The sequence below is a fragment of the Rhyacophila brunnea genome, unplaced genomic scaffold, assembly GCF_057557595.1.
Source record: "Rhyacophila brunnea isolate RB1 unplaced genomic scaffold, BYU_Rbru_1.0 scaffold_9, whole genome shotgun sequence".
Lineage (NCBI taxonomy): Eukaryota > Metazoa > Arthropoda > Insecta > Trichoptera > Rhyacophilidae > Rhyacophila > Rhyacophila brunnea.
Genome location: NW_028233361.1, coordinates 38,753,917 through 38,777,117, shown reverse-complemented (window position 1 = coordinate 38,777,117; position 23,201 = coordinate 38,753,917). Strand labels below are relative to the sequence as shown.

Sequence of the window (23,201 nt, the reverse complement as noted above, 5' to 3'; positions counted from 1 at the left end):
TCGGAAATCACAACGTTATGAAGGCTCTAAAATATGTTCTATTACAATTTAATAATTCCCTCGGTGCCGAGTTCATTTAGTACATACTCATTATGTGGACGTATACGTATGAAAATACTTAATAATAACCACCGAAATACAAAGAAAATGCAGAAGTAAACTGCCATCTAGGTTGTTATAAAATAGTATGATTATTATTAGAAGACATGAATCTATAACTAAGTTAATAAAAAACCAAATTCCCACAGTATTGATATAAATAAATAAGGGATACCTTTTAGATGAAGTACTGATTAGACTAGACCAGCGCTCGAAATGCAGAAGCTTACGAACCGGAGCGCACGGCAAATTTTCTGAAGATATTTACATAGTCATCAAATCGTATGTGTATGTTATAAAAATAAGTGTGTCAGATTTTCTATTATATGAATTATCTAGCTAAGACGGTCAACATATTTTTTCCACGAGACGGAGCGATAATTTTAAAAATTTCACGAGCCGGAACGGCGCTCCGGTGTGTTCCGTTCCATTTCGAGCCCTGGACTAGACGTAATTTGAAGAACTAGCTATATTCCCACAATATTGTAGTGGGTGGAGTAACATGAATTGTAATTGTCCACATCATAAAATCGATAGTTTATGATGTATGTATGGTAAATTTGCAGGATTCTTTATACAGATTATTATATCTCTAGATATTCTCCTCTTGATTGACCATTGTCCGTGGGTGAATTGTGAATATTAATATTGTGTTACTTTAAGAACTAGCTATTTTCTCAAAATAATAAAATATTCTGGATGTATTTGTTACCTTAATGTATAATATGTATAAGGAATGTTTTTAAAGCAATAATAATAAGAAATTGGTTTAGATATAAAATAGTATGTGTAATATCGACTACGCATTATTTAAATACCTGTATTGTGAACACATAGAGCGAAATGCAGAAACATTTGTCATAACTAAAATTTCCTTAGCAGAAAACACTATGCAGAAACATTGTCCTTAGTTAAAATCATTCCTATTGAAAATAATACCATATTTAAAAATTCTCTTTCCTATAGTTTAGGTAAATTATTTTATAATTGTTAAACGATGACAAAAATATGACAACTGCATTTTATAAATGCAATAGCTATAAATACATATTAATATTTAATTATAATACTCTTATGTTTCCGTTATAAGTCATTATACGTGATTCCACAGGCACTGCAAGATATTTTTTTAACATGGTTACACTAGCGTCAAGTGTCATTCTATCATCTGGCATCTTGTGTTTCTGCGGGCTGGCGTATAGAAGTAAAATAATATTCTGCAAGTACATGCCAAACGAATTAACACTATCAATATCCATATTGAGATACATTGTTAAATGAATTTTAGTGTATGGACTGTTTTACAGTGGCGAAGACTCCATACTAGGCGATTATTTAAAGCCTACCTTCTTAAGAAAAATATTTTTTAATTGCATATTGACATATTTATATACTTAATCACTTCATTATTTTATGTTATATAAAAATAATTTATTTTGCCAACGAGATCGCATATGTAGGAATGTATTACAGTATTACACAGTTTACAAAACAACTGCAAAGGTATTAAAAAAACCACAGCGCGCCGCGCCGTAAATTAAATAATAAATGCCGCGACTTCTCGACGTAAATAAATTTCCGATTATGTTTGGAATAATTCTGATTTTTTTTTGTATGGACTTTACGTCTCGTAACCTCAGCAAGTCTGCTGATTTGTACGAAATGAGGCAAGCTCCTTTCGCAGAGCCAAAAACATTCGCGCATAATATTGTTGTCACGACTGCGCACTTTGTCCAAAATCATTAATAATTAGATAATTAAAAAAATAATTTCAACGGCGTTTAATCGAATATTAATAAATAAGTAAGTATAGATTGTTTTTAAAAATAAAAATAAATTTTATCAAATGATTTTTGATGGGTATACATGTTTTGAAAAATACGTAATTTAAACACATCGCTCATTTTTATGTCGTCAATGAGTTTTTGAAGTTTCATTGAATTAGTGTGTCGTTATCATTTATTAGTGTGTGCCTATTCATTAGTAGTAAATATCGTACTATTCTCGTAAGTATACCTGACAAGTGTGCTCTTTTTATCATATCTCCACAGCCTACCTCTTTCCAAAAGTCACCCTTCGCCACTGCTGTTTTATAGACATGCGAATTAATTTTGACAGCAGCTGTCAGTGGTAAATGGTAATACAGAAGGGGGCGTGTTCATAACAAAAGTAGTCTATGGTTAAGGATTCCTTAACTGTATACTCAGGATTGTCTATAGTTAAGTCATGCTTTTCGGCGACTTACCCTTAGGATCGAAATCTTAGATTGTGCATGCCGCTCCTAATGTATAAGGGTACTAGGTATTCTCACTGGACCTTTGACCGTGGGACGATTCCAAATAATAATAAATCCGTCTTCTGTATTCAAACTATATAATACTGAGCATGTAACCAATATAAAAGAGGACTTTTGTATCAGAATCCATAGCGATAAGTTATGTTAAATAGGTAGGTACCTGATTTTACAATTGTCAATTAATTGAATCCAATTTATTTAATAGTATTTCAATAAGATAAACTCGTTAATTACTAATTTTCGATAATTATAGCAGCATTGTTAAACCGTGCTATACAAGGTAAGTAAATTAGAAATAGGTATATATTATCGAATGTACAATTCCGAATGATTCAATACCACGTTGGCAAGTAGGTGCTCGCAAGTATCAAATCGTACCTACATAGCAAGTCATATCAGATATTTGATACAAATTAATGATAATTATTGTAGTCATTGAATCTAATAAAATTTCAACATTACTGTTTGCAATACTCGTCGAAGAACGCGTCATTTTTTTTTTAACTCAATACGGTACGGTTATTTCTTTCCGGTACGACAGTTCACGGTAAACTGTGATACAGCTGAAATGTAATACGTACATAACCCACTTATTGGGTCCAAATACACATAGACCTGTAATTCGAACCCGAGTCTCGCGACTTCAAAAACAGACACGTTACCATCGATCGTCCATCGCTGGCAAGTTTGGAACATATTGGCGTTTACCTGCCTTTTAACATGCCGATAACTAACCAATGACTTTAGCACATAGCCTTTAATAGAAAAGATTAAATCTAATTCTACCCAAATGTGTCCTGGTGTAGGTTAGAATATGAATTTCAGTAAATACATGGGTATTTCTTCTACGTTGTGGAGTATACAATGCCGGCTTATATAATCGTAGAGAAAGGCTGTAGTCTAGTTCAAGATCGATGTAATAACGCGGCGCACCCAAAGTCATTTCTGAGTAATCATTTTATTGAGTTCATATAAATCGACCACAACTCATGATGTGAACGTACTATACAATAATAATCAATGAAAATTTTACCACAGAAATATCGTTTACTTTATTTATAAAGTAAGGTACCTGTCATTAAAATTAATGAGCAATTATACTTTTTTTACTAACCCTATAACTTCACTTGAGCTTTACTACAAGGCTTGTATGAAAGGTTGAAAAAAACTGATTCAAAATACCTAACCAGGCCACCTGGCACTATTTTATTTAGCACTGTACCACTTTACTTAAGCGACGACAGCCCACGATTGCTGACCGGTAATAATATGTCACCTTATAAAGTCGAGGATCTCGTGTTAGAATCCCAGTGGGTCTATTCTATACCTATATACCGCTAAAGTGATAAAGTGATAAATATTATCAAACTTAGGATAGGTTTGTATCAAAATATTAGCACTTATTGTAACAATTACACGAAGTTGGTTTTTATTGTTGCAATAAGTGCTATATTTTAACAGCACATATCTTACTGCTGTATTGCTGCTAATATTTTGATACAAACCTACCCTAAGTTTGATACTATTTATCACTTTAGCGTTCGATATGTATAGAATAGACCCACAGGTCTGACGAATATTCTGAACGAACTAACGTATCGTTTTTTATGTGTATTTCGACCTGTATATTAAACATGGAACTAATAGTTTAAGCAAGTAGGTACGTAACATTTATTTCTCGTAAAAACAAAAATAGGTACTGTTCGGTTATCAGGAAAACACATTTTGAAAATAGCCGATAAACTGGATTATTTGTTAGGTTAACCTAACCAAACCTAACCTAACCTAAACTAACCCAAACTAACAAATAATCCAGTTTATCGGCTATTTTCAAAATGTGTTTTCTGCTGTATTCCTGATAACCGAACAGTACCCAAAAATCTGTTAATATAACCTCTACTATAATAGTGGTTTAAGATCGAATATGAAAATTTACCTATAGAACAAGGCCAGCTATAGCAGTGGCGGAGGGTGGAGGTAGGCTGTTGTGATCTGACATAAATAGAGCATATTAAACTGGTTTTTATTTAAATATGACTACAATTTACTGATAGTGTTGGTTAGTTTATAAAATTTAATTAAACCCTACGTAAACCAAGCCATAATACGAGGGTGGGTCAATAAGTCCTTAGAAAAGCCGACAGGTGGCGCGACTAGTACTGTAAGCGGTTTGTTTTCATGCAACGGCACTACCGATTCAGTATGCTGCGAAGTTTCAATCAGATTGGTCGGGTTGTTGTGTGTTTCTCGTACATTTAAAAAAAAAATGCTTGTGGAAAATGGAAAAATGGAAAATTGAGAAAATTGAGTTTAGAGCTGTTATTAAACATTTTAATATAAAAGGGTTAACAGCAAAGGAAATAAAAAATGAGTTGGATTTAGTTCACGGCATATCTGCTCCTTCACTTGCAACTATTTATAACTGGCTAAATGAATTTAAACGTGGTCGTACATCAACAAAGGATGAACCACGCTCAGGACGTCCTGTAGAGGTGACTACACCAGAAATGATCAATAAAATCCACGATATGGTGTTAAGTGACCGAAGATTAAAGTTGAGTGAGATAATTGAGGTTACAGGGATCTCAAAAGGTAGCGTCATTTCTATTTTACATGACAAATTGGGCATGAAAAAAATTTCTGCAAGATGGGTGCCGCGTTTGCTCACAGTCGACAATAAACGCAATAGGGTGGTGGCCTCTAAAGCCCTGTTGTCGCTCATGCAACGCAATCCGGATGAATTTTTTCGTCGCTTTGTGACTGTAGATGAAACATGGATACACCACTATACTCCCGAGACGAAAGAACAGTCAAAGCAGTGGATTGCGAAAGGCGAACCATGTCCAAAGAAGGCGAAAACCGTAAAATCAGCTGGTAAGGTTATGGCTACTGTATTTTGGGATGCACGTGGAATTATTTTCGTTGACTATTTGGAAAAAGGAAAAACAATAACAGGGGATTATTATGCATCTTTATTGGACCAGCTAAAAAACAAAATTGAAGAAAAACGGCCTCATTTAAACAGGAAAAAAATCCTCTTTCATCAGGACAATGCCCGTGTTCACACATATTTACGATCAATGGCTAAAATTGAAGAATTGAAGTTCGAATTGGTCGACCACCCACCGTATTCGCCAGATTTAGCCCCCAGTGACTTTTTCCTTTTCCCAAACTTAAAAAAAATGGCTAAGTGGACAACGTTTTTTTTTCAAATGAAGAAGTCATCGATCGGAAAAATGCTTATTTTGAGGACCTTCCGAAAACTTATTTTTCTGACGGTTTAAAAAAAATTGAGAAACGTCTAACCAAGTGTATTGAGCTCCAAGGAGATTATGTTGAGAAATAAAAAAAAAATACAAAAATAAAAACTGTTTTAATGCTTTTTTCTAAGGAATTATTGACCCACCCTCGTAGATAAAAATATTCTTCTGTAGACAATATCTAAAATTTTACTAATAAATTTTAAATAATTTTTGATATTTTATAGATAGAAGAATATTATTTATCTATTATATTTAGTTTAGGCAGGGCATAATGAATTCAAAAAAAATAACCAACACCATCTGCAATATGTATTCTTAATTCAACCCTTCACCACTGAGCTATAAAAGTCATGCTGGGCACTGAATTTTGCGAGTTAAGATGCAAACCACACTATTTGGGTATGTAGGTGAGGGAAGAGATATTCAAGTCGGTCCATCCAGCTGTTGGCTCATCGGGCCGTCCGACCTGGTCGCCACAAAAGCCAATTTTGTTACGTTTAAAAAATGTCTTTTGCGGACGTGAAGATTTCTACACTTAGTTTATATACGTCAGTATTGTGTTTTCGTGTAAGTACTTAATATTTTATTAACTAAAATCATTATTTTTGTTTGTTCACCTTGCTCCTCTTTCCCATGAGCACTTTTATTAGAAAGTGCTAGGGCGACCTTAGTCTTGGCGATTTACTCCTGAGATAGGTATTCCCAGGCGTAAAAAACCTCTGATGCTTCACAACCAACCGTAGGGCCTCCTGCGAATATATTATATACACAAGACTGCTATCGAGGGTAGTTTTTCATATGTTTGTATCGAAGTATTATAATAATTGTTACAATAAGCTAGCCGTCTGACTAAACAGTCAAAATTGTCTATCTCGCTCTAAAATGTATCACAGCCAAGAGAGGTGCTGTTAAGATAGCACTTATTGTAACAATTATAACTGACTTGTTACAATAAATGCTAATACTTCGATACAAAACTTACCCTCGATTGCTGCTGATAGCAGTCTTGTGTATAGAATATATGCTCTGGGGGTCTAGGACGATTTGGCACCGGACAACTGGACGCCACGGAATTCGAAAATAAATAGACGTTAGGTACTTATAGGTACTTTAAAAAAAATATCCAATATTATTATATATACTTCAATGATTATATTATGATTTAATAATTAGTAAGAATGTAAATATGCAGACGTAAACAATGATTAAATCGTGCATATGTTTAAGTTCCAACGAAATTTTTATTTTTATTTTATATAAAGCTTTAGGCATGGTAATTCTCAATCCACGATAAAGAATACATTATGTTAAGAGTAAAATCAATTCAAACTACTAAGTAATAGATAGAAACTGATTAAAATACCTCGTCTACACTTGTCTACGACAGTGCGGCGTCCAATTGTCCGGAGGCCAGTCGTCCCATTCCCTGCTCTGGTTTGAACGATAGATTTGTATCAGTAAAATACATCGCAAACATTGATTAAATGAAAGCTTTTCCGTTAAATTTCCACAGAATTTCCATTCGCCTCGTTACGCTGTTTCTGAGGCAAAAGCCACGCGGAATATAATTGGCTCATTAATTCGGTGGAATCACGCATGGCACGGTGCAAAATTATATTGACACAAATGAACTAGATGGGTTTGCCTTTGGCTGTTGCTTATAAAATATAAATGATAATGGAATCAGAACAAACTCTGTCTCTAACATAACTTTTTCTAAGTGGATTATTATACTATATTGATTCTGCCATTGAAATAAATTTATTGATTACTTATATGCTGTATTTAAATATGTATGTGCCAGATTATATTCTATTCAGTGGCGTGTAGTGAAGATGGGAAAGTAAATAAAATGCATTTTTGTAATGAGGAACTCGAATTGAACAGCTTGAAACTAATAAGGAGTTAACCAACTATAATAATGGAATTCAATGTTAATTTTATTGTGGGACCAATTTGATAATTTTCTTTACCTAATATGGATTTAATTGTATTATTTATGATATAGAAGGGCACGTATTCACGGAAAAAAAGTATTAAATCATCCATATGACAGTAAATAAATTGTTTTAACTTTACTACGGTTTGCAAGTTAGTAGAGTGAGGGAGGAAGATGATCCCGTCTTATTCTATGAGTTTTATACGTACACGTAGATGAGTGTTTTTTTAGTCTTGATAATGCTGTTACAACCGAAACAGCAATCGACCAATAAACAAATATAATTATTATTATCTTTTTTTTTAAATGGAATTCTTATAAGTAATATACTTCAGCTGAGGCATGGTCTAAAAAGATCGTAACTATGCGACGCGCGGATTGTACTAATGACGTGTGCCGAACGGAACATAATTTGTCATAAAAATTCAATATGCATCCATTTAGTGTTATGTTTATTGTTATATTAGTAATTATAATTGACATGTTTTCTTTTTAGAATACAGGCATTACCTTTTTTAGTCATCTTTCCACGATATAAGAATATAATCTTAAGACGACGATATCACAAAAAAAAATCGACGTGCTCTCACTTCGAATGCCGCTCAGCAATTGGTGACGTGACGAATGCGAAATTTGGCCCAACCTATTGTTTAAAATTATTTGCCGTTTCACTCATGTATGCTCTTAAGGCATTATACTTAATAATTAAAACGTTGTGTTGTGTAAAACGTTGTGTTAACAATGCTATGCATAAAATAAAGCAGACTCACAATATAATTATAAGCAAAATAATGATTAACATGGCAACGTCGCTTTCCACCATTAGAAGAGTTAAAATGAATTTACTTACTTAGTTAACAATCCACAATAGATAAAAAATCTTATATCTATAAAATACCTAAAATTATGTGTCATTTATTGGAATAATTTTATATATTTTATTGATAGAAGAATATTGTTTATCTTGTATCTATTGTTGTTTGGTTTTGGCAGGGTTTAATTTAATTTAAAAAAATATTTAACACCGTCTGCAATTTGTATTCTTAGTTCAATGAAAACAAATAAGTATGACTGACAGTGTTTACTGTGCATTATTTATGTCGGATCTCTAGAGCCTACCTTCACCCTTCGCCACTGAATTATCTAATACAGTATTTCTTAACACTTATTTTTATACTTGCCACTTTACTTAAGGTTTTCACGTTCTTTTAATGTATCAATTTGTTGTGTAAATTAACTGTATCCTGTATCAGTGTGCATTTGCCTTTGGTGAGTTTTGCCAGTGCCTGAGTATATTACGAAACCCGGAATGAAAAAAATACTTGAATGGAATAGTAAAATTATTAAATCAATTGTAATTTTGAAAAATCACATAAATTAAAACTTTGAAAGTTTTCCATCATTAATTAGGTTTGAAAAATAACTACATACTATCGTCTCTGTTCTGGCAGAACACACTAACTGGAGAATACTTCTTCTTTCTTCTTTGGCAATATCCGCCCTTTAACTGGAGCATATGGACACCACGCGGCGCCTCCAAGAATCCCTGTCGCTCGTCAGTCTTCTTGCTTCGTTCCAGGAAGGAGAATACTAGTTTTGAGTAATTTGACTTCGAAGTTGTTAAAATGTTTGAAATGGTCTATCACGTGAGTTTATTAACTAATCGTAAAAAGGATGACTTTAAAATAAAGACTGTTTATTTATTAAGAAGGTTTCCAGACGGTAAAGTTTGAAATAAGGAACATTTTGGTAAGTATAACTAACTCAATATGTATTTTTTTCGAATTAGTATCTTTTGCCAGAACAGTGACGATATTATGTAAAAACTAATAACAATAACAATGCAAATACCTATTATGACAATAATCGTTAGTGAAGGCGCCATTTTAACTTTATCTAAGAAAAGCAGGTTGTCTATGGACGTCACTGTATATTCTAATCATTGGCGGAGACTCATTCACGAAGTGGTAATAAAGATTATTGAATGTTTACCTTGACTCAAAAATTACTTAATTTATTAATTATACATGATATAACAAATATTTCATAATACCATTTTGCATAATTTTCTTTTTTATATAATAATAAATCGTCACCTTTTATGCAGCTGTTTTGAACAATGTCTTACACCTGAACCATTCACGTAGGTTATACAATCCGGAAATCATTATACCGACCTTCAGACGTATTTTTATTATTTTTTGAATGAGCAGTTGTATCACATCGTTTCATACGATACCTAATATACTTGAAGTATCTCATTTTTCTTGATCCGATAGCTTACACGGTTCAAAACCTTATATCTTCATGCAATTCTTGGTACCCAAACTTACGCGAACTCGGAGTTACGTGGATCTTTATCCGACACTTAATAAAGCTCAATTATAAAGGACTTAAAAATTATAAAACATAATACTCGAATGAAGAACGCGTTATAGCTACAAAGCAAGGAATAGAAATAATATTTTTTTTCGACCATGTGCGATCCTAATAGGATCATATGGGCCTCCACAGAGTAGAGGTTTGAATTAACAGATTTTGTATTTTACGAGAAATGGATGTCAGCCACTTGCTCAACCTATTAGGTCCATACCCTGACTCACACACAAATTGAAAAACAATATGCGTACTTGCCAGACCAAGGATTCGAGCCTGGGACCCTCGACTCTATAGGCCAAAAATAATATTTACTTGCTACGAAAAAATTCTGCATGGAAAAATAAGGCATTATGTCGTCAAATGAATTGTTAGATTTTATGAAGCCAATCGACATCGAAATAACTTTTTTACGTAACTCATTTATTTTGTAGATATTAATATGTATAAAGAACTGCAATTTTATTAAATATTTTTCTTCTAAACTAGTGTTTTTGTTATTCCATGGCGGCTGGTCCCTTAGGTCAAATGGTCAATGACCCTCCAAAAATAAATATCTTACAATCTATGTAGGTTATCATCTAAGGTGTAGGTACAATTTCTAATAATAATTATCATTACATTACATTTACTCGAAAAAGAAAACATGTCAATAAATATATTATTATTATTACTAATATAACAATAAACATAACATTAAATGGACGCATGTTGAATTTTTATGACAAATTATATTGTGTTCTGCACGCGTCGTTTGCACAATCTTCGCGTCGCGTAGTCACGCTCGTTTTAGACCGTACCCCAGCTGAAGTAACAAAATTTATACCTAAGTATAATATGCAAAGTTGTACCCTGACTTTGAGAATTTGACTTTGATTTTCGTCGAACTCACCTATCTTGTAACTTCGGGGTGTTACTGTACTAAGTTACCCCCTATGTCCACTCTATCAAATATTTTTTTAATCATTAATTAATAATGATAGGTAGCTATTTAATATAAAATGTGTAAAATTGTTCAGGGTAGTAACACCCTCTTTTGGTGACGGCATCCATCTGGACGCTTCCAATGTCCTATCGGTAATAAAAATAATTCGTCACGCATTTCGGTTTAAGCTTACTCGTGATTCACAGAATGCATTCATTTTCATTTGAACTTTAAATGATATTTTTTAATTCAGTTCTGACTTCTCTGTCGAACTAAAAAGCATTATACCAAAAATATTCCTGTCTCTTTCTCCGGCGCTAAAAGTGCGGTTTGTTAGTAGGGACCTTTTGTTAACGTATAACGAAGTATACATAAGTCATTCGCACAACCATAGTCTAACGGCCTGAATAATATTATGATCATGTATCCATTACAATTTTCATTGTTAGTTCATTAATATATTATTAGAATCGTATCCATAAACCTGCGACATGCGACATCTGTTCTCCATTTGGACGTATTTCTGCAAACACTATCCAACCCACACGTGTGACATTCTGAGAAAATTCAATATTTGAGAGAAGATTGATTTAAAAAATATGATGTGTGATTATTTAATTTAAACGTCTGATTGAATATTTAAATAAAATTAAATAATCTCACATAATTTTAAATCAATCTTGACTCAAATATTGAATTTTCTCATGAATGTCACACGCGTGGGTTGGATATTGTTAGCGGAAATACGTACGTTTATGTCACACGTTTACGTTCACCCATATACAAACGACTTGCATAAACATTATATCCCAGTAACTTTATTATTGTATGTCGTAAATCATCATAATATACGTACTAATTACAGTCAATGACTTTATAACGCCATCAGAGATGCATTGAAAATAAAAACCAAAAGTACCTATTTCTATTGGGAATGGGACGACTGGCCTCCGGACAATTGGACGCCGCACTGTCGTAAACACATATAGACGAGGTATTTTAATCAGTTTCTATCTACTACTTAGTAGTTTGAACTCATTTTACTCTTAACATAATGTATTCTTTATCGCGGACTGAGAATTACCATGCCTAAGGCATAAAGTCCACTAAAGCAGGCTTACGGGGAATTATCGAAAATACAACGTAATCAAATACGCCAGCGCACACTGGATTTGAAGACGCTTTGTGCCCGCCTGCCCCATGAGTCACCGTTTTTGGCTTCTCAGCGATACGAATTAACGAAAATACAACGTTGTCCATTCATTGAACACGGCATGCAAAATCACGCTCCTCGAAGCGTCGTCGCCGCCTGCCGACTGAGAACTGACTTCTTTTGTCAGTAGTGAAAAGTATCTGTTGGAGGGAGCTAAGCCACAGGAAGCCGAAAAAGTGCCATCTACTTTCCTGCTCATGGTATAGATATAGAAGATTGCGATATGTTTAATGACGTCATCACCGAGCTTTTTAGAATAAAAGCTTTAAAATTGTCCAAATATTTTTTAATCAGGTAGTTGTTAATGTATCTCATTTAAATCATCGTCATCTTCAGGCGGGCTCGATCCAATACTGGATGAAGGCCTCCCCTACCTCTCTCCACTCTTCTCGGTCCCTAGTTCTTTGCTGCCACGTACATCCACCAAACTTTATGTGATCGTTTATCCAGTGGGTTTTCAGGCGTCCTTGTGGGAATTTAAATATTCATATAAATATAATTTTTATCACAAAATTTGTGGTTAATAAATTCTCATACTTGCATAATTAAATTATTTCTTTACAAGTGAAGGTACGCTTATCTGGTCTTTACTGTTTGTATTTTTAAGATATATGGTAAATAATCGTTTAGTAAAGAGTCTTCGTCACTGTCGCGTGGCTCCTTCAATTATACATGTATGTAGAGCGTAGAGCAGTGGTCCCTAACCCCCGGTCCGTGGATCAAAATTTGATATAGTATACATATCGAGTATTGCCACCACATATGAATAATGATGCTGCACTTGTGTGATGCCAAACAACGATATGTAACAAAACATTTTTTGGCTTCTCATCCTTTTTAATAAATTGACATATTGGGTTCGTGAATTCGTGATACCGGTTCGTGAAATCTTCGAGACTACCACTCTATCTCGTGGAAAATGTTGACATTTATTTATTTATGAAAACACAACATTGTGGACATAACAAATCTAAATTCAAGACGTACATAACATGAGATTTACATTTTAACAAATATTACCCTCACAAGAGAGAAGAAGAGAATATAGAAAAAAAGATATAAAAAAATATAATACAATAATAATAATAAAAAAAAATCAAAACATACTTAAGTGCAAGTAGAGTTGCCACTTCATAACTTCGCACTACGGCTATAGGTTGAAAAGAATTTAATTATATTCTAAATTAGGTATCTAAAGATATTTTTTTCGACTTATACAAGGTATAAATGAGAACTCTGCCATTCTATCTTATAAATAGAGAGCATCAGTTGTTTATTCTCCCAATGCGCAGAACCAACCTACCACTGGTAATGCCGATTGGGAGGGCGATAACTATGTTCAACCAAATCAACTCGGGTATTGATATATTCCACTTGCATTAGGGTGAGTTTAGGTGGCCCTATTTTATAAATTCTTAAAATAGGGTCTCCTTAGCAAACTGTACTTTGAACTTATATAGATGTATAATTGTATTTTCACTGCTTTTGTATGTTTGTATTATGCTCTCTTTTTATATTTTCATTTTTATCGTTTTTATTACTTTTTTTCTTTATAATAATGTTTCATGTCATGTTGTGAACGTCTTAAACTTATAATTTGTTATGTCCACAATATGTTAAAAAATAAATTGAAGTATATATTAATACAAGTGAATATCATTAATTTGATCTCATTTTATGTGAGGTAACAAGGAAAGAGGCGTATCAGTGTATTAAAAAGTATAAAGCGTATAGTTTACATACCTATTTCAACAAACAATAATAAGGTTTTGTGTTGTTTTGTTATAATTATAACATAAACTCTGATAAATGAGAGTTTCGTATTGTTCCATAATATGATTTGGGTTTAGTATTTTAGGATTCGCCTTGGGACGTCTTCAATGTCTGTGGATACTGTATGATCACAGAACAGAGAATCAAATAGAATACCGATAGGCTATATTCAATACGCCGCATGTTGAAACAGACTTTTGAATGTGTGAGTGTCCTACGAAAATGAAGCACGCATCATGCCGGGTCCACACTGGCAACATGTCGCGCGACAACCTCGTTAAATTTTACGATAAGTATGATAATTATCGTAAAATTTAACGAGGTTGTCGCGCGACATGTTGCCAGTGTGGACCCGGCATTATGCACGTGCAATAGTGTGTGCAATAAACCAACATTAAATGAGCGTAAATGCATAAACCGAGAGCAGTTTTCAGTATTCGACGTAAAACGTATTCTTGACACGTGTGTAAGTTTAACACGGATTCTTCCTTACTCGAGTCGGTTGCCTGCTATTGCCTTACCCGTTATGTATTTCAGTTCCCAATATTTCTGAGTTCCCTGTGTATGATATTACTGATTCAATTTATAAAACAATCGGAAATAATACATCATTTATGCGACGTCCCGCGGGGGTAGAGAAACCACGAACTGTTTATATGCAGCAGATAAAGTAGGGGAAAATAATAATACCATTGTTCACAGCATGTTTCGTAAAATTATCTTTTTTCGCCTGCGGCACTGAAGATCGTTCAGTGCACCAAATTTAGAAGTAGTGCTAACCAGGTGTCTAAAGACTGTTATTGCATTTGTCTAAGATAAGGGTCTAAGCGTCTAAGTTAATTAGGTGGATAGGTAACAAAAAACTCGCACTGATTTTCAAAAAGATATTTAGTGCTCCAGTTTATAAACTTTTCTATTTCGAGTGCTGAGTCTATAGTAGACACAGTAAGTAGTCTATTATAAGAGAGATTTTTTTAAATATACATTATGACCATTATGTTGGTACCAGACAATAAAAAAACATTGGTGAAATTTCACTTATTCTATTTTAATCACGCGATTGAAAATTTATACTAACGAGACTTGCAAGTAATATTGTGTACAGTCGTTAACATTTTGAATAAAATGTAATTAACATATCGTCTCTGTTCTGGAAAAACACACTAACTGGAGAATACTAGTTTTGAGTAATTTGACTTTGAAGTTGTTAAAATTTTTGAAATGGTCTATCATGTGAGTTTAATAAGTAATCATAAAAAGGATGACTTTAAAATAAAGACTGCTTATTTATTAAGAAGGTTTCCAGACGGTAAAGTTTGAAATAAGGAACATTATGGTATAACTAACTCAATATGTCATTTCTTCGAATTAGTGTCTTCTGCCAGAACAGTGACAATATTATCAGTGTAGTTTTCCTAGATTGCTATATTGCGTTTTTTGGTTAAGTCACGTTACCTTGTCGTTCCAGAATTTTCATCTCAGTTGTTATGTAATAAGAAAACCTCCCGTTTATATTATATGCACAGACCGCATGAAAGGTATTCGTCAGAAATGAATAGCGAAGTCAGGCAGAAGAAAAACGTATACAGATGGCTTATTGGACCAAAAAGTATGTCAGAAAAGACACATTTTCAATCTCCAATAAAATCCCTGGATTTGTTGGTTCGTCATGCAAGATTGAGGGTAAACAGCTATCGTAAACTTCGTTTTGCTTCGAATACTCGACTTTCTTTTGAACAAAATGTATTTTGAAAGCTATTTATTGACAACCAGAAAACATAGTTTATTTACAGACTGTCCGAAATTATGCACAATAATACATATTTTTACAATAATTATCTACTTAAGTAGGTATATAATAAAATTATATAAACACATAACCAATAATTACACTAATATAATTATACTCAGTGCTCGAAATGGAAAATTTCACGAACAGGAACGCTCGACAATTTTCCAAAAATGTGTGATATTAGATATGATAATATCTGTAACATAAAAATATCTTTTAGTTTTACATGGTGTACTTTTTTCATCATCATCTTCTCCCAATACGCTATCGGCTATAACAATTAGTGGTAACATACAAATATAGTCATTTTAGTTTACGAAATCGTTTTCTAAAAAATACATTAATAATTATACAAATATAAATAACTAAACGTATATGAATCTAATTGGAGTGGGAAACATTATTAAAATACATGAAATAATAGACAAACTAATCACAATTTCCCATTGGTTTCTTTAGCAGTTTGAATAAAAATATGCAACTAAGAGTGGATAGAAATATGAGTGAAGATACTTCGGCTTAAACAAAATACATGCCGTTTTTTTCAAAGCTCTGATTTTTCGTAAATTCGAAATATTTTGATTAAGGTAAACTATTTTTTAATCAAATTAAAATCCATCGTATACGAAAAAGCAAGGGCATGGTTTTTAATAAATTAATTAAAAAATATCTAATATGCAAGTTTTACAAATGTAGCATTCTTTATTAAATATGAATGATTTTAAACAACCTCAGAAGTGTAGGTACATATTATTAGAAAAAAAAATATTTACATCATGTGGACATGTAGGATAATTTATTCTAATAGGTTTCCAATGTTATAGAAATAGTTATATAATACAGGGAAATTTTTCATATATTTATCCCGTTGGATTCTGATTGATTTATTTAAATATTTTTATTTCGTATTGTACCTTAAACAATACAAAATTTTTTAACATGCATACGATGTTCACGAATATTTATCTATATTAATTATGGAATTATTTGATTTAAGTTATTAAATGTATTATTTTGTTAGTTTAACCATCAAAAACACAGTTCATTCAATCCGAAAAATATCCATATAAAATTAAAACAATAAAAATATATGAGGAAATGATATTTTTTTTTGTCACTCAATGTAAAATATTATAATAGATTAGGATAAATAATTATTATCTGGCGATTCCGTAACGTTGAGTAGGTAGGTAAAACAGCAAATACGTATGTTCTGGTCACAAGGAAAAGCATGACTGTATTTACTATTTAATATGAAATATTTTACCCCCTTAGAAATTATTAAACAACAATTTAAGCTATTAAGTACCTACAAAGAGTTTTTAAACGATGTCAGAGCACAAGTTTTTCGGAAATTTAAAAATTTAGCAAAGCAGCTGCAATAGTTAGGTTTTTTCATGTATGCAATAATAATTATTTAGAACCCAAACCATCAACCTCGGTCAATCCAGTGCTGGATGAAGGCCTCCCTTATTTTATTCCATCTCTCTCGGTACCTACTTAGTTTTTCACTGCAAAGTATTTCCGCTGAACTTCATCAATTCATCAATAATGTAAGAAATATAAAAAATAAATTAGTGTAGAGCAGCAAAACATGCGGGTTAGGTAATGGGAAACCAAAAAAATACAACTTAAAATGATTAAATTTGGAAAAATAAGGAGTCTAATTTTGTCGCTTCCTCTGATGAAAACGCTTATCATTGGCTGCATACAACTCAACCCAATGTTTACGGGCCGTACAAAATTGTGTTTTTGCTAATTACTTTTCAAATGCAAATTAACACGTTAATTACAAAATTAATCAAAAGGGCCCGTAAGCATTGGGTTAAATATTGATAAACGACCAATGAACGACCCCGATTGCATTATGAAATACAAAAACTATGAACGCGTCAAACCCATGTAAATTTCGCTAACATAATAAAATGATAAATGGACAATTCGGTCAATTATGGTTGTCTCGATACAAAATTTAAAGTTTCATTACAAAAAACAATTGGCTACCATAAACGTGCGCAAGAATTTCAACCCTCGGTAGGACAGATATAGTATACCTATCTCGGTAGATACTTAGGTAGGGCACGTACCACACATTCACACTATTTTTACTATGTTATTTTTGTGCAATATTTAACAAATTAATTAAGTCATTTATAGAGTAAAGATAATACATGTATTTAATGTGTTTCATTTAAAATTTAAAAGTTCCAGTGTGCATTATAACTATTACGTTATTAACTCACTATATTTAGGCATGTACCTTAACCTTAACTGTATTAAAATAATATGTATGAACTTGCAAAAAAATAAATGTCTCGTTTTATAAATTAATACTACAGTAAATCTACATTCCAATGTAAAATAGCTTCCAACCTTTCCTTACAATCATAAAAACATTTTTTTTTCAAAATACATTATTGTCCCATAACGTGCGACAATGCAATAAATCTTACACAGTGCATTTCTTTGTATACAATTTTATTGTTTTATCACCATTGACGCAAAAGGGTCTGTCTATTAGTGCATTCAATGCCAAATTTGTTGAAAACAGTATTGTCTTGAAAAAGGTTAGTTCTCAAATACGTTGTCTTACATTTACTCTATCACTATTTCAAAAAAACTTAAGTACATTATGTACGGGTCATAGAAAATTCAGTGGTTCTAAGCCAGTAAAATTATTTTTTAATAAAAAAAAATATTTTTGTTTTTGTACCTTTGTACCTATCAATTCATTTTCGTAAATTTTAAATCTAACCGGAACGTCATAATATTAAGTATGACGCTTGAGAATTTTACTAGACGACTCGCTGTCCGTCGGATATTTTACGAACCGGTACGCCATTTTCGAGGTTTTAACGAACAGGAACGCAGCTCCGGGGCGTTCTGCTCCATTCCGAGCGCTGATTATACTAGGATTAAAAATAATTAAATGAACTGATATTAACTGACATAAATAGGTATAAGGAAAAAATATAATCCGCATATAGTCATTGTTCTGGCAGAAGACACTAATTCGAAAAAATGACATATTGAGTTAGTTATACCAAAATGTTCCTTATTTCAAACTTTACCATCTAGATACCTTCTTAATAAATAAACAGTCTTTATTTTAAAGTCATCCTTTTTACGATTACTTAATAAACTCACACGATAGACCATTTCAAACATTTTAACAACTTCAAAGTCTAATTACTCAAAACTAGTATTCTCCAGTTAGTGTGTTCTGCCAGAACAGAGACGAATATTCGTGTCCGGAAACTTGTACGTATGCAGTTCGCCGTATCACAGTTCACCGTGAAATGTTGTATCGGAAATATATGGCCGTATATTAAAGACCGTCCACCCTCTTTGGGCCGTATAGTATCTACTGACATAAAATTCATGTCGAAATAAAACACGGTTCTTGCGGTTTACAGGAAGCCAGCAGCAAATAAATTTTTTGTTATGTTAGGTTAGGTTTTCATTCTTGAATTATTCATGAATTTTGGCAAAATCAGCTATGAAAATTGAATAAATGTTCATATTGAATCTAATAAAATTGGAGACCGTATATTATACGGTCAACTCTTTCCGATAAGAAAACTCACGGTGAACTGTGTCACTGTGAAATGTTTGTACAATTTACATGCAACCCGTATAAATTAAGTAGATACGCCTGCGATGCCTGCGGTGGGGTGGTAGTATCTTAGGTTTAAATCCAGGTCTGACACACTACCATGTCATTTTTCAACATGTGTTTGAATCCAGATCATTAACCTAATGTGTAGAGAATATGGCTAACATTCATTTCTCGTAAAAAAAAATGATAAAAAATCTGTAATTTACACAACAGAACTGAACTTAGTTCAGAAAGGATTAGTTCAGTTAAGGTAGGTATCACATTTGAAAACTAGAAACCACACTTATCGCTAGAAACGAATCTCGATAGTGTAAGGTGCTTAGTTTTAAAATAGAGGACCTGTATGATCTGAAAGGTCAGAGCTAATCAGACTAAGCTGACTGGCTGTAAGACTAAGAGAGATACCAATCACGGAGTTAACATAGAATTAAATCCTAGTCCGTCTAAGCGCAGTCGCACATTGAAAATCGTCTCGTCCGGGATAATAGTCATAAATCAAAACTGAGCCCAACATGCAACTTTCTTATGTGCGTATTGCAAGGACATTGATACCACTCGCCAAGCCAAAATGAATGACGAAGTGCGACATTTTAGGATTATCCTGCGCTGCATGTCGGGTGAAAATAGTTGCGTGTGCCTCCAGATGATTTTTTCAAACTAAAAAGTCGCATTCAACCAATCTGCGAAGCTCCATTTGGCAATGTTTGTTTTGTGAATAACGATGACGTCACATCGACGTATTCGACACGTTGCAGGCGGGACGAGTTTTGATATGAGGAGTGACTACACAGCGCTTGCGGCGTCCAGATAATGGGCCGAGTCATCTATGGGTCTCTTTTTGAAGTCACGCCGCTACAATCTTCAATTCGGATTGACTTGACGTAAACTAAATGTCAAACTACAGTACTCTCTCAGTAATCTGCCACCCCAAAAACCAGACAAGTGTTCAATTAGTGAAAGCGCCGGATTATTGTGCATACATATAACATGCTAAAAATAGTTTTCTTGAAAAATTTGTCCTAGCAAATTACGGTTTTATTTATAATCAAAATCAAAGAGGTATTTACTGAATTATACATATATATTATATAAACTATGTTTATTAACAAAATATCGAACACTAAGTCACTTGACACAGCCAGTTGTTCAGTGAGGCAGATATTCTTGAATGGCTTAGGATTCCTGGCTTTCCCTATGACCAAAAGCTTCATTTTGTGTGTCCCGGTTGCATTGGAGTACCTACGTCATGATTGTGATGCGATCCTTGTGCACTTTCCTCCCTGGTACATTACTTTCTTCGCGATGAACGTACGTTTTACGAAGCAGAAGTTTCCAAAATAAACCCGTCCATCTGCGTTGTATACTTGTACGCGGAAGACTACTGAATTTGGCAATCAAATACTGGAAAATTAAAGAGCTTGATTTTGTGCTTTTAATTAGTAAAAATAACGGCGGATTATAGTAGTTGTCCGATAATCGAGCGGCGGATTACTGAGAGTGTACTGTACTTTTCTTAAACAGATTTGTGATATACCTAAATATAATGATGATTCATTAAAAAAATAATCTATATCTATACTCATATAGGTGCCTACCAACTGCTCCCAAACGAAGGGGGAAATACAGATTAGGAATAATCTCAGGTTATCGAGTTGAAAACATTCTGACGCACGTTCCTTTTGACGTAGGCTCAACTCCTCCAGGTTTTTCTCGCTCAACGACCCACCTGAAACCGATTTTCAATATTTATTAAGAAAACGGAGGTAATATATATCAGGCGTTGATCCATCGGCGTGCCCAGGGACCAATTTTGAGGGATGCCAACTATAAATAAGGAACGCTAATCTTGTTATATGTTATGGAGGCTCTAAAAGTTTAAGTTGCCTAAACGATTGATTTATTATTTTGCTTCTAGAAAATCCGCAAGTCGACTGAAAAATCAATAACACCTTTTTGTATTCTCTATTAATTGGGTTATCATCGTTGGTAACTGTATTTATCGTCCAGTGGAGAGGGGTGGATGTAGGCTGTCAAGATTCGGCATAAATAATGCTCACTAAACATTGGCAGGCATAATAATTATTTGTTTTCATTGAACTAAGACAGTGATCTTCAAACTTTGTCGACTCACGGAATCCTTAGAATTATAAGTTTTTTTCGGGGAACTCCATCCCATCATTAGAAAAATATATCTTAAAATAATTACATTTTTTTACACAATTTGTCGAAATCTAGGTCTATTTGTCGTTTTTTTTTTTGACTCGCGGAAACCCCAGGGTGGTGCCGCGGAACCCATGGTTCCGCGAAACACAGTTTGAAGACCACTGAACTAAGAATATAATTTGCAGATGATGCTGGTTAGTTTTTAAAATTCTATTAAACCCTGCCAACCAAACCATAATCGATAAAAATTGTTTTATAGATAAACAAATATTTTTTTTACTATTATCTACTATACTACCCACATAATAAAAAAGGCAGCTTTTCGACAACAATGACAAATTGAATTAGTGTGTAGGTACGCGTAACGTCTCAATTTCATTCTCTACCAAACGCGCCAAAAGAAGGATAACTTCAAAAATCTACCAAATATATCACGCAGTTCAATCACTTTAAACTGCAGTTACCCTACATTCAATAATTACTTTTATTGTCTCTGACCAATGATAATCGCATTTGGACGGGGCGTTTGCTTGACCGCAATAGCCGTTTATGGGAGCGGAGTCGCGACCACAGTTTTTGGTCGATTCGGTCGCAAAATTCAATCCCATGAAGAGAACCCCATATATGAATCTGCATTTCTATTAATCCACGCCACTGTCTTTTTAAACCGCTTAGCACCTTATCGAATTTCTGATGCAGAATTCTGCGGTTCAAACGGAATGTAATTTTTCCTCAGAGAATAAGAAAACGCGCCAACGGGAGGTATTCAGAGGTCGTTCTTATTTTTAAATGATTTGCATTGTTATTTTATTGATCGAGTGAGGGCTTTTTGAAAATCCCTTAACACAGTTTGTAAAAGTAAGTATCTACATATTGTTTGTCTATAGAAAAATAATCGGTGTGTGTACCTACTTATGTACGCGCGTTAGAAGTTATACTTTGGCCTTGGCGTAACAAAACAAAAACAAAACTTGTGATAACTTAGATTCTTCGACTAGCTCTTAATTATCTTGTTAAATTACACACTCAAGAAAAGGGGCCGCTTATTGGAGCGCCGTTGGTTTATTTCTATACACTTTAAGTAACGTCTTATATTACTAAAAATTATATAATTATTTCTCGTTGTTTTTATGTTTAAAGTAACAACCGTCACTCTGACGTTTAATCGTTTGTTTAGGTAAGGAATGGCAAATGGCCGACAATAATAAATACGTTGATAGGCAAAATACCTGCAAAGTTTTCTGCCGTTCGCTGTAAAGTACTATTAGTCCTAGTTTGGTCGTAGGTACATAAACGTAACACGTCCATTACGTTGGACTCATATTGTATTTCTTCTGTCATATATTAATTGTATTCTTTCCCTAATCTAATCTATTATTTCTCTCATTTTAGGCACTATCTCTAGATCGAACCCGAGCAAGTCAGGAATCTTCAAGTCCCCAGCAGTCTTTCCCTATAAGCCCTGCTTCAGCCGATGGCACTCCCACAGCCTCCAATACGGCTGACGGCACCCAGCCAACGACGATGCCATCCACAACTCCTGAACAGACAGACGTCGAGACCAAGCCGCACCATCACCACGAGGTGAAGAGGTACGAAGTGTGGAAGGTGGAGTTCGCCAGGGTGGAAACGCCCTTCATCATCGGTCTGTGGATATTCTTCGCGAGTCTTGCTAAAATTGGTGAGTGAACATTTTTTTATGGTTTATAAAAGAAGATTTTTTCTGTCTGTTTACATTCCTTT

General features: G+C 33.7%; 1 protein-coding gene across 2 annotated transcripts in view; it reads left to right on the top strand.

Annotated features, from left to right (window-relative positions):
- Nhe2 (Na[+]/H[+] hydrogen exchanger 2) overlaps positions 1-23,201 on the top strand; it is a 198,936-nt gene that overhangs the window by 5,893 nt on the left and 169,842 nt on the right. For both annotated transcript variants that reach the window (XM_085960114.1, XM_085960113.1), the window contains exon 2: positions 22,851-23,139. In XM_085960114.1, the coding sequence (XP_085816240.1) occupies positions 22,851-23,139 (289 nt within the window). The remainder of the gene's footprint in view (positions 1-22,850; positions 23,140-23,201) is intronic.